Source organism: Musca vetustissima, unplaced genomic scaffold (assembly GCF_032173495.1).
Source record: "Musca vetustissima isolate MV318-11 ecotype Yass unplaced genomic scaffold, APGP_CSIRO_Mvet_v1 utg7710, whole genome shotgun sequence".
Classification (NCBI taxonomy): Eukaryota; Metazoa; Arthropoda; class Insecta; order Diptera; family Muscidae; genus Musca; species Musca vetustissima.
The window spans coordinates 1-13,392 of NW_026881710.1; the positions used below are offsets into that span (position 1 = coordinate 1).

General features: G+C 34.5%; 1 protein-coding gene across 1 annotated transcript; it reads left to right on the forward strand.

Annotated features, from left to right (window-relative positions):
- Positions 1–5,747: 5,747 nt before the first annotated feature.
- LOC133327684 (regucalcin-like) lies at positions 5,748–12,157 on the forward strand. Its single transcript, XM_061536243.1, has 4 exons — positions 5,748–5,815; positions 11,101–11,689; positions 11,757–11,895; positions 11,964–12,157. Exons 2-4 carry the CDS (start codon positions 11,101–11,103, stop codon positions 12,154–12,156), a joined length of 921 nt encoding a protein of 306 aa, XP_061392227.1. The 5' UTR covers positions 5,748–5,815; the 3' UTR covers position 12,157.
- The last annotated feature ends 1,235 nt before the right edge of the window (positions 12,158–13,392 follow it).

Consider the following 13,392-nt stretch of genomic DNA (forward strand, 5'->3'; position numbering starts at 1 on the left):
GGAGCATTCTGACCACAAACGAACGTATACCAAAAATTTCGTGACGATTATCTATAATTCCCACCAGTACTTTGATTACAAATTTACAACTCACAGAACTAATTTATTCCTTATTTCGGACAGCTGGCATTCCTATGCAAATCCATGTTGCAGCATGCGATATGATTTTGAACATGCAATTCCAGCTTCTCTTAGCAATAACGTTTCTAAATTTCAATATTCTGGACATAGTATGTGAGTCATTGACGGAGTTTGTTCATAACAGGATTAGCCTTTAAGACAATACTGGCACGGGTGCTACAAGAGATTCAGAATTGAAAGGCATGGATTCGAAAATCCGTTCTGTTCAATAAAATTAGATATTGGAATTTCTTCAAGTTCGGTACACTTACCCGTGATAAAGCAAATCTTTAGAGACCTAATAAATTTTACGTATATCATTTTTCTCCAACAGACAATTTATTGTTTGTTAATACATCATCTTTCAAAACCCAAAATTTGTGCTATAGAATTTTGCTTAGTTAACAATCCCATTGGAAATCCAATTTTATTAAACCAAGGTATGGAAATAAAATACAATTTTTTTTGTAATTTTAAATGTGTGTGTGTGTGTGCTGAAGGATATTGTTAAAGAAGTGTCTTATAAAATAAATTGAAGTGAATAATATGAAGGTTGTTAGTTACAAGGATGTATGTGTTTGTGTTGAAAAGGATATATATATTTTCGGTATCCCTCAAAGTAAATCATTCTGTTCCTTGTCATTGGAATTTAATTTTTTCAAAATCAGTACTAATTTTTTAACAACGAGTGGAAGCAAAATTATTCGAGTTTAGTAAATTTCTGTCGTACAGTGGGTTTTTTTTGCAAAATATCAGCCACAGGTTTATTAAAAAAATGATTATAGAATAAACAGTGCTAGTCTACGAAAAATATAAAAATATATTATTTTTGAAATATCAAAGAGTAGTTTTTTGTACTTCAATATCTTCGAAAATTATTTTCTATAGGAATAATTTTAAAGGATTCTCATTTTCCAGTTTTTTATACCCTTCACCACACTGTGGTACAGGGTATTATGTCTTTGTGCATATGTTTGTAACAGGCAAAAATAATCGAGATAGAGCCATGGTTCCATTTGAGAATATGCATAGAATCACTTTCTAAGTCGATTTATGCATGTCCGTCCGTCTGTCCGTCTGTCTGTCCATGTTAAATTGTAAACAAAGTACAGGTCGCATTTATGATCCGAATTGGATGAAATTTGGCACAGCTCATTTGTTTGGCTTAAGGACGAACCCTATTGAAATTGGGAAAAATCGGTTCAAATTTAGATATAGCTCCCATATATATTTTCGTCTGATTTAAGGAAAATGGTGCAGCAAAGTTCCTATATATCTTTCGATTGGCACGAAATTTGGCACAGCGTAATGAATAAGGTCACGAATGATGTGTGCCAAGTTTCTAGAAAATCGGTTCAAATTTAGATATAGCTCCCATATATAGCTTTGTCCGATTTAAGGTAAATGATTCACCAAAGTGCCCATAAATCATTCGATTTGCATGAAATTTGGCATAGAGTACTGAATTAGGTGCAGAATGATGTGTGCCAAGTTTAAGGGAAATGAGGCACCAAAGTCCCTGTATATCTTTCGATTTGCATGAAATTTGGCACAGAGTACTGAATTGGGTCCAGAATGATGTGTGCTAAGTTTAGTGAAAATCGGTTCAGATTTGAATATAGTTCCCATATATATTTTCGTCCGATTTAAGGTAAATAGGGGCACCAAAGCCCCTATATATCTTTCGATTTGCACGAAATTTGGCATAAAGTACTGATTTAGGTCAAGAATGACGTGTGCCAAGTTTCGAGAAAATCGGGTCAGATTTATATAAAGCTCCAATATATATTTTCGTCCTATGTTAGGTAAATGGGTCTCCAAATTCCCTACATATCTTTCGATTTGTGCGAAATTTGGAATAGGGTACTGAATTGGGTCCAGAATGTAGTGTGCTAAGTTTCGTGAAAATCGGTTCAGATTTAGATATTGCTCCAATATATATTTTCGTCCGATTTAATGTGCACTAAAGAACCAAAGATTGGCCGACCCGCACACAATTGTGGACAAAGTACTGAAGTTACTATAACCTTTCGTGTGTCAAGTTTTCTTGAAATTGGTTCAGATTTACATATAGTTCCTATATGTACTTTCGCCCGATTTTAAGTAAATGGTGTACTAAAGACCCATAGCTAGGCCGATTGACAAAGCGTACTGAAAGATCACTAATGAGTCCTACAAATGACATCGACTAATTACAGTCCTTGTTTTAGTTTTGGTAATAATTTTTTTACTTCGGTTAAGTGAATGATTGGTCTGCTGTATACTGTCCTAGGTGAAGGGTCAGCCAACTATAGTTGCCTAGAAGAAAAAGCCACCTGGATGGCGCCATTTCCTGTCATTGCTAGTTGGTGTTGATGTCCAGGTTGATTATTAGAATTCATGGGGGCTTCGGATGCATAATCTGGTGGGGTTTGTAAGTCCCTTTTTACAAATATTTGAAAATCATTTTAGAAGAATTTTTGCTACTTCGTTTCCAGCCGCATCTTCCACCCGTTGAAGCTATAATTTCGCATTAACGTTTATTGAGGGTAAAATACATATTCGCATACATATTTTCCTACCGAAGTGGCTGTAATTTGGGATTCCGGATTCATGAAGGCTTAAACAAATTGTTGCAGAACAATTTAGATATAACTGCAGGTTTCGATTTTACGTGCATATAATGGTCCCACCATATTTTAGGTGTTTTGATTGTTCTAACTGCCTCTTTCAAAATTTGGAGCATTAATTAGGCATTCCAGGTTCTTGAGTCAACTGTATCGGCTGTAATTTAGCTTTTCGTATTATTGGAGGGTTAAAAACTTGTTGTTTTAGTTTTGGTAATAATTTTTTTTATTTCGACTAAGTGAATTATTGGTCTGTTTTAGACTACCCTAGGTGAAGGGTTAGCCAACTATAGTTGCCTAGAAGAAAAAAACACCTTGAGTTTTGTTCAGTGGCTTATTTAGGGTTGTAATTTTCATCTGTAGTTGGTGATTATTAGAATTGGTTGATTATTAGAATTTATGGGGGCTTCGGATCTGGTGGGGTATGTAAGTCCCTTTTTACATATATTTGAAAATAGTTTTGGAAAAAAATTTCTTACTTAATTTCCAGCTGCATCTTCCACCCGTTGAAGCTATAATGTCGCATTTACGGTTATCGAAGTGGGTGTAATTTGAAGTGTAAAACAAATTGTTGCAGAACAATTTAGATATAACTGCAGGTTTTGATATTGCGTCTATATAATGGTCCCACCATATTTTAGGTACTTTGTTGGTTCTAGGCGACTTTATCAAACGTTGGTGTTTTAATTAGGCATTCCAGGTTCTGTATCGGCTGTAATTTGGCTTTTCGTATTATTGGAGGGTTAAAGAATTTGCAAAAATGTTTTAATACAGGTCCTTATATAACAGACTAGTCCCAGGACTTTGAGAACCACATTTTCCAGCAGAAGGTACTGTAATTTGAATTTTTGAACGGCATTGTTTTTTACAGTGATTATGCATATCACAAATGCATAGCGGAGCAGTATAGTCGGACGACCGACCGACCATACGATACCCTACACAACTGCCACGGAACTCTAACTTTCTGTTAATCCTGGGCAATATGTCGTGATATTTGCACCCTCTTGCTTGACTAGAGATCAACAGCACTTCTTCCTTACACTGACATATTTTTCGAATATTACTAATATTCAGTACAGCCCGTCTATACTTGTTCAGATTCCCTTCGCCGTGGGTGGTGTTGTGGTGTTCGGCTTATAATTGTGACCTATAGATTTTCAATCTACTTCATCCCAAGATTATTATCTGATCATCACCGAAAATTACAGGCGTTGTCCTTGACCAAACCTCATGGAAAGTTTCAATGCGATTAGCGCTATGTTTCCGCCCTCTAGTGTGATAATGGGCTACTAAATAATATCTGAATACGTAAACTCCTGTAAATATTTAAGTGTAACTCCCACATCCGAGTACATACGACAATGTAATTGGTATCAATTTAAAGATCAACCACTCCTCTTGGATATACTACCAATTTCTCGGGCCCATGTCTTTCAGAATTAAATATATACGATCAACTTCTCGGGCCCATGCCCTTCAGAATTAAATATATGCGGCATAGCATACAAATTTTGTAATTTTTCACACAAAATTTTTCAAGCTAAATATTGACTGATCTTTGTCAAAACAGGCATGCTTATTCTTTGGCCCGATCCTCAACTACACGTAAAATTTCGAGCAAAATCTAAAAAAATTGAGTTTTGGTCCATTTTATACCCAAAATATTAACCTTCTTCATTGGCCAGAACCCATCCTACATGCAAAATTTCGTGACGATTGGTCCATAACTGTGGCCTGTATCGTGTTTACAAATTATAATGGATATACGATCGGTATACTTAAAGGTGGGTCTAGGACCAATATTTCGCGGCGTTACAAACTCTTGGGCTGCACAAAGCTATAATACCCTGACAACATACAACATTGTCTATGGTATACAAATTCAGATCAAAACTTTTTATACATGATTTTGTTGACAACTGAAAAGCCTAGCCAAAGTTTTTCACGCTGCTAGAGAACAAAATTCCCATATAAACAAATTGGTTGCAGGTCGGAAATATTTTCAACCGAGATTTTATGAGCGCTGTTCAAAGGTGCCCTACGTTGCAAAGTGCCCCCTTTTCCCTATATTTATTGGTTATCATAATAATGTAATTTCCGTTGCAACTGATATAGAATCGGAAACTAGCTCCTCTCTTATTAAAATTCCATCTCAAACATAGTTGGGCAGACTTGCACACCAGCGTTGATGCGTTCTCTTAACATTTTTTTGATGTTAAAACAAAAATAAACCTTAATGAAACATTTTCCATTTTTTTAATGAATTTATTTTTTGAACATCCCTGGATGTTATTTATGTTTTAAAAATATTAAATTTAATAAATTCCGCTTAATAATCCTTGTTTTTATTTTCCCTTAACAAATTTTTAAGAGAAATTTTGCCCACATTTGTTCTCAAATTGATTGATACACCTCGTTTATTGATTTATAAAATCTCTTAAAAAGAGTTCACATTTTTATTAGCATCTTGTCTTACGATTACAGAGCCAAAGAGAATGGCAATGCAACACTTTTTTTATAAAAGCTTCTACCTGGCTGGTGATGTTGATCACTAAACAAATAAAGCTCCAAACCAGCTGATATTAAAAGTTAGTTGCTAGTTTTGGACTTTGCGAACAAGTTGGATTTCATCTCGAACGGGTTTTAGCAAAGAGACACAGTCGTGTTTAATCGAAGCGGGTTTTAAGATCAAACCAAAGAAGTGGATTAAGTGAATTTTTTACGAGATTTTTTATTTCAGTTTTGGATTGTCTAATTGTTCAGAAATCTAAAATAGTTTTTTTGTTGCATTCAATTGTCTATTGTTTAATTGTAATTCGTTTTCTGAATTTAAACCTTGATTTTGATATTGTGTGAAGTTGTCATACCAAATATATACAAAAAATAAGTCTAAAAGAAAAACCAAACCAAAAATGTTAAGGCTTCCAAATGGTAAATCAATCTTGGCCTTTGCCGTTGTCTGCTGTTTAATGGTGTTCAGCTATCAAGTTGCGGCCGAAAATGATGAATTGATGAATGGTGAAGAATTGGAGGTGGAAAAAGTTGTTGTGTCCCTGGAAGTACATGTTAATTCAGACAATTTTTCGGTAAATAATTAATAACAATGGCAAATTATTAGTGCAAATTTTAAAAATACTATATTATAAAAAAAATAATTTTAATTTTGTCTGAAAAATTTCTTAATATTAAAAATTTCTTCATACATATTTCATATTTCTGCATGGGCGCGTCTCTGTCAATATTTTCAATGACACACAGTGCTATATTCCCGCATATGGAAATATAAAACTTGTTAAAAGCCCATTGCACAAGAAATGATGACAACAAAAACAACAACTACAAGAAATAGCAACAACAATTTCTCAACATATTCAAAATGCCAAAGCCATATATGAGATTTTCGTCTGTGATTATAATTAAGTTTATAAAAAAAGTTGTGTTTATAAGGAAATTGCAAGATAATATTTTATATTATTTTAAACCCGCTATAAGACAGGCCTACTTTGGGAAACCAATAATAGTTGTTAGAAAAAAATTTTGAAGTGTAAGAAATAGTTTCGCGAAATTTAATGTTCGTTCAAATATATTAAAATAGTTGGGAACGATTTAGCCCTACAATTTTGCACAAACGCTTCTTTTGTTTGCTGATAAGTCAGACTTCGGAGATGGGCTATTAGTGAGCGTTTTCTCCTTGTAAAAAAGTGTCCGAACAAGAGGAACTCTATTTATATTTTATACCCTCCGCCTTATGGCAAAATTGTTTATATACCGTGCTACGGCAAAAATAAGCCTCATCGAAATATTGATTTCAAATTTCTTTGGACCAAATTTGTTTTAGACAATTAAGAGTCGATCATCGACTGATCGTGTGGCTAACTGGTGCATACGAGCTGTCGAAGGAGGCAATCAATTTCATACAAGCTTTGCACATCGTAATAGACTTTTCGATTTTTGCCTCTGACTAAAAAGTCGATTTTTAGACTTTTCGATTTTTGTCTTTGACTGAAAAGTCGACTTTTCGAATTAGTCGAACCTGTTCAAAATCGATTTTCGACTTTTATTGACTAATGCAAAATCGGCTAAAAGATTTTTATATAAATTGTTATAAACCGGGCAATTTGGGGCTTCTGAAAATAACCCAAGTATTTATGAAAAAATTTAAAGTCGACTTTGCGATTTCCTCAAAAATCAAAAGCTGACTTCGAGCAAAGACATAAAAGTATAAAGATAGGACAATCGATACGTCCACAATTTCCAATAGATGGCTTTTCCTCTGTTGTTCTCTCTGTTGTTACGATATCATAATAACAGAGAGAACAATATTAAACGTTGTTAATGCTATATCTTAAGCTTATTAAATAAAAAAATATTTTTTGAGTGCAGATCTCCGATTTTATTTACATTTTATACACAAATTATCGCGTATTTGCGTTTTTATTGTTAACATGCCTCTGTTATGCCTGATTCCCCCTGGATATTTTTTCATAAACTATTTTGTCAAAATGCATTTTGTCGAGTCTTTACGGTTTCTATGTCTTTGCTTCGACTGTCCAATACAAAAAATCGATAAGTCGAAAATCGAGTCTCACGAAATTGTATCATGCGTACGGTGTATGGGATTTGAACCAAACTTTGCACAATCTAGCATTTAACCTGGTTTAACTCGAATGTCGAAGCCTTTTTCCAACTACTTGAAAACATGGGTTTTTAACTCTTGAACTGCATACGAAATTTGGCCCAAGGACGAACCCTATTGAAATTGGGAAAAATCGGTTCAGATTTAGATATAAATCCATATATATTTTCGTCCGATTTTAAGTAAATAGTGCACCAAAGACCCTATATATCCTTCGATTTGCACGAAATTTGGCATTGCATTCTGAATTAAGCCTAGAACGACGTGTGTTAAATTTCCTGAAAATAGGTTCAGATTTAGATATTACTCCCATATATATTTTCGTCCGATTTTAGGTAAATAGTGCATCAAAGTCCCTATATATTCTTCGATTTGCACGAAATTTAGCACAGCGTACTGAATTAATTCTAGAACGATGTGTGTAAAATTTCGTGAAAATCTGTTCAGATTTAGATATAGCTCCCATATATATTTTGGTCCGATTTTAGGTATATAGTGGACCAAAGTCCCTATATATCCTTCGATTTGCACGTAATTTGGCATAGCGTACTAAATTAAGTCTGGTGTGATGTGTGTCATGTTTCGTGAAAAACGGTTCAGATTTAGATATAGCTCCCATATATATTTTCCACGGATTTTATTTAAATAGGGCACCAAAATCCCTATATATCTTTCGTTTTGCACGAAGTTAATGAAATTTGGCATAACATTCTGAATTAAGCCTAAAACGATGTGTGTTAAATTTCGTGAAAATCGGTTCAGATTTAGATATAGCTCCCATATATATTTTCGTCCGATTTAGGTAAATAGTGCACCAAAGTCCCTATATATCCTTCGATTTGCACGAATTTGGATTTATAAGTAAATGAAGAGTTCAAAATGTGACCGAATGCAAAAAACCTACTTAAATAGGTGTACCCTAGCATGTGACAAATTTCGATGAAATCGGTTTAGATTTCGATATTTAGCATAAAATTTATTTACATAATTTTGTCCCATTGTAAGGAGCAACTCCATATCTGACCAAAATTGAGTATATGTTGCGGAATGAAATGTTTAATTTAATGTTAATGGTCCTTCAAAAATGCGACATCTGTTAGGATTCCATCTGTTGAATATACCCAAAGTGGTGAAGAGTATCATATAGTCGGCCGCGTCCGACTTTACTACTTTCCTTACCGGTTTTAAATTGTATCAAATTGTAACTTTCAATTGTCTCTATTTTGAATTAAAGCAAGATGATTCACATAACGGAAACTGATCTCAAGTAAACGTATACGGAAATATTATGACGTAAATTTAAATTTATTCAAAAATCCTGTTTTAAAATATCAATTGAAATTCTATATTTGTTTGATGCTTTAAAACGAAGTCACTGGGTGAATGTTTGCTGTGGGGAGCCATAAAAAATAAAACATAGACAGGTGTTCGTTTTGAATTGAAGAAATTAAATGTGCATATGAATTACAATTCTAGTTATTTACCTTTACATGGACACAGAAAGAAATATGTAACATTCCGCATATAATTAGAATCGTGTGTGGTACTTATCGATAATTTTGTTTAAATGTCATTACCAACACATTCCGAATTAAATTAACTTTGAACTGGAATGTACTAAAATGGAGAGCAACAATTTAAGTCATTTAATTGTTTAAAGTAATAGTTTATATAAGTTTTTATAACTGTAAAGTAGTGTGGGCCCCGAATTTTTTTCCGCTATCTTAGAACAAATTCCAAGGGTTAAATATAATCCTGACATATAAATTGGCCAGTGAATATAGATATGTGTCAATACCCGATTGACAAACACAATAAAAAAGTAGCCTCCATATTACAGTACCTCCTAAATAGCAATATCTTTGGGTGTCAGGATACGTTTTCCAGCAAAATTGGCTGTAATGTTACCCTCCACCATAACCTCAAAATATTCACCGGAGACACCGGTTGATCAGAATAATGTTCTATGTCGATTTACGCATGTCCGTCCGATAGCAATATTTAAGATAGAGCTCTGAAATTTTGTACAGGCATTGCTAGTACTCCTAGGATGTTTGGCATTGCAATTGGGATATATCGGTCCACGTTTTGGTGTAGCCCCCATATAACGTTATCTCCAATATTCCGTGATTTTGGAATTATGGTTCCATTTTTCCACCGAATTGGCTGTAATTTGGTATTTTTGGTTCTCATTTAATAACTCATATCCATAGCAAAAATTATTAATATTGACCCACTTTGGATACCCTCCACCATAGATATACTGACAGGTACTAGAAATGAAAATATAGGAACATACCAAAAAGTGGACCTATACCGACATTTCTAAAAACCGATTATGTAAACCATAATACAAATTTTAGAAATTTTTAATGGATAATTATACCCTCAGCCTTATGGCTAATTAGGGTGTATACACTTTAACACGGTAAATCGAAATATTGGTTCTAGACCCCATGTTTCTTTGGACCAAATCCGTTTCAGAAAATTAAGATTTCATCCAAACTTTGCCCATCTTATTATTTCTTCCAAACCTAGTTCAAATTCGAAGATGGGGAATATCGGTCCACTCCTTTTGGAACCTCCTCACAGTGGCTAGGTCTAAATGCGGCTAAAGTTCATTATCGAACCATACGTACTAATTTTTTATCTTGCTATCCTCCGTAGGTGAAATGATTACAACAGAGACTTAGAACCAACCTAAACACGCGGAACAAATCAAATAACTATTTTAATATAAAAAAGGGGGTTATATGGGGACTACCCCAAAAAGGGGGCGAATATTAATAATTTTTGGTAAGGAGAATTATTACCATATACGACTACAAAATACCAAATTGCAGCAAATTCGGTTGAAAAACGCGCTCAAGATCCCCAAAATATCGAAATTTGGGGGTATCCTTATATGGGAGCTATCCAAAAAAATGGACCTATATTCATATTTTTTGTGGAGAGATTTGGTACCTATTATGCACAGTTGCTTTTGTACTTGAAATTGGAAAGCAGTCAAAATGACCGCCTTCGGCGTTCTAGTGTTAAGTATTTGGTGAAGCAATTAAAGGAAATCGGATGAAATTATAGATGGAGCTATATCTAAATCTGAGGCGATTTTCAACAATAAAGCGAAAAGGAATCAAATTATTTCATATATCGGTTATCAGTGTTACATCGTTCAAACTATTCTCTACTCAAATAATTTCACAAGTTGGAAGGAAAAATAATGCACCTGGCTCCATAACAATCAGTTTGTTGTTTTTAATTAAAATTACTTGTGATTTTATTATCAATTCATTTATAACCTAGGGCAAAGTTTTGATAACCTATACCCGAGTTTCATGTTAACGTAGCAAAAGCAGCAGCTTGTGATAACGACGTTAAGTTCCGAAAGACATCAAAATATAATTAAAAAGTATGAAGCACTATAGTTTCTGTTTTGTAGAGCTTATATTGGTGATGAGTCCATGATGGCACCTTTAGCAATATCCTACATATTGTCGATGACTGCACTTCGATATCAGATGTTTATGTATTTTTATTCCCAAATTTGTTGTTATTGTTAAAGTGATAAAGTTTACAGTACTTTTGCATATCTTACATAAAGCCTAAAAGTATGCTTCATTTCTTAATTTCAATAGCAGACACGTTTTAGCAACTTGTACAGACGTTAGCATTATAATTAATTATTTCAAACAAATAACCTATAAATTAATTTTAATTTATTTTTCTATTTCGCAGATGTCTTACAAAGTAGAACCATTGCCAGAATCTCACGCCGAATTGGGTGAAGGTCCCCATTGGGATATTGAAAGACAATCGTTGTACTATGTCGATATTCATGTTGGCAAAATCTATCGTTACGATTACAACGAGAACAAGGTGTACAAGGCCCAAATTGAAAATGAAACATTGGCCGGTTTCATTATTCCCATTGAAGGTACCACCGATGAATTTGCTGTAGGTGCTGGACGCCGTGTCATTGTTGTCACCTGGGATGGTGTATCTCCCGTTGCTAAGGTTAAGAAAACTCTCTTCGAAGTGCAGCAGGGTGATGACCGCTTCAACGATAATCGTTTCAATGATGGTAAATGTGATCCTCAAGGTCGTTTGTTTGCCGGTACCATGAAATATGTTGGTGATGAATTCGAACATCGTTATGGTGAATTGTACAAATACGAGAAGGGTGGCAAAGTGGAGGTTGTCAAGAGTGATGTTGGTATTTCCAACGGTTTGGCCTGGAATGAAAAGACCAAGAAATTCTATTACATCGATACCACCGATTATGAGGTTAAGGAATATGATTATGACTTCGCTACTGGCAAGGCCTGTAAGTTAAAACACTAAATACCAGCATTCAAATTAAATTGTAATAATATGTCTATATGTATTTTTAGCCAACCCCAAGGTTGTCTTCAATTTGCGCAAGAACAGCCCCAAGGATCATTTGTTGCCCGATGGCATGACCATTGACACCGAGGGCAATATCTATGTTGCCACCTTTAATGGCCACACCATTTACAAGGTTGACCCTAAGTAAGTTACTGGAAATTTCCAATTTGAAATAAATATTCAAATCTGTAATTTATTTTCTTTCTCCCCAGGACCGGCAACGTTTTGTTGGAAATTAAATTCCCATGCAAGCAAATCACCTCTGCTGCTTTCGGTGGTCCCAATTTGGATATTTTGTATGTAACCACTTCTTCCCGTTTCGGTGAACCAGACCCAGCTGGCACCACCTACAAGGTTACTGGTTTGGGCGCTAAGGGTTTGCCCATGGCCAAAATGCAAATTTAAAGAAAAGCATTGTTCCATTGTGTATAAGTAATATTTTTAAATCACACACACACATACAAATATTATAACAATTTATATATATTTTTAAATAAGCTTTAACAATTTGTTTCATATTGACAATAAATAATGATTGTTATATAAAATAATATATGAGCATAACTATGTTAATTTTTGTAACGTTGTGGGTGGTGAAAATATATTGGGTATACAGAGTATACTTACATTATTTTTATACCCTCTACCATAGTACGAGGATAGTTCGGAAACTTCTTAGCCTAGCACAAAAATCGCGGTATGAACAGAAAAAAGTTAAGTGTGGGAAACTTACCATTTCTGTTATGAACACATGTTAAATTTTGTTTCGAGCTGGCAACTCCTTCATACAGAAACAGGTGTTTAAAAAAAGATATATCCGCATTTGTATACCCTTCACCACACTGTGGTACAGGGTATTATGGCTTTGTGCATATGTTTGTAACAGGCAAAAGGAAACGAGATAGACACAGGATTCCTTTTGAGAATATGCATATAATCACTTTCTGAGTCGATTTATGCATGCCCGTCCGTCCGTCTGTCTGTCCATGTTAAATTGTAAACAAAGTACAGGTCGCATTTATAATCCGAGTTGGATGAAATTTGACATCGGACACTTATTTGGCCCAAGGACGAACCCCATTGGGAAATTGGGAAAAATCAGTTCAGATTTAGATATAGCTCCCATATATATTTTCGTCCGATTTAATGTAAACTGTTTCTATTATCCTTCAATTTGCACGAAATTTGGCACAGCGTAACGAATTAATGTGTGTCAAGTTTCCTGAAAATCGGATCAGGGTTGGATATAGCTCCGGTATACATTTTCCTTTGATTCAAGGTAAATGGTGTACCAAAGTCCCTATATATCATTCGATATGCACGAAATTTGGCATAGGGTACTGAATTAAGTCTAGGAGAACGTGTGCTAAGTTTCGTAAAAATAGGTTCAGATTTGAATATAGCTCCCATATATATTTTCGTCCGATTTAAGGTAAATGGTGTACCAAAGTCCCTATATATCATCCGATTTGCACGAAATTTGGCATAGCGTACAGAATAAAGTCTAGAATGATGTGTGTTAAGTTTCGTGGAAATCGGTTCAGATTTAGATATAGCTTCCATAAATATTTTCGTCCGATTTAATGTAAATGGTATACCAAAGTCCCTATATGTCTTACGATTTGCACGAAATTTTGCATG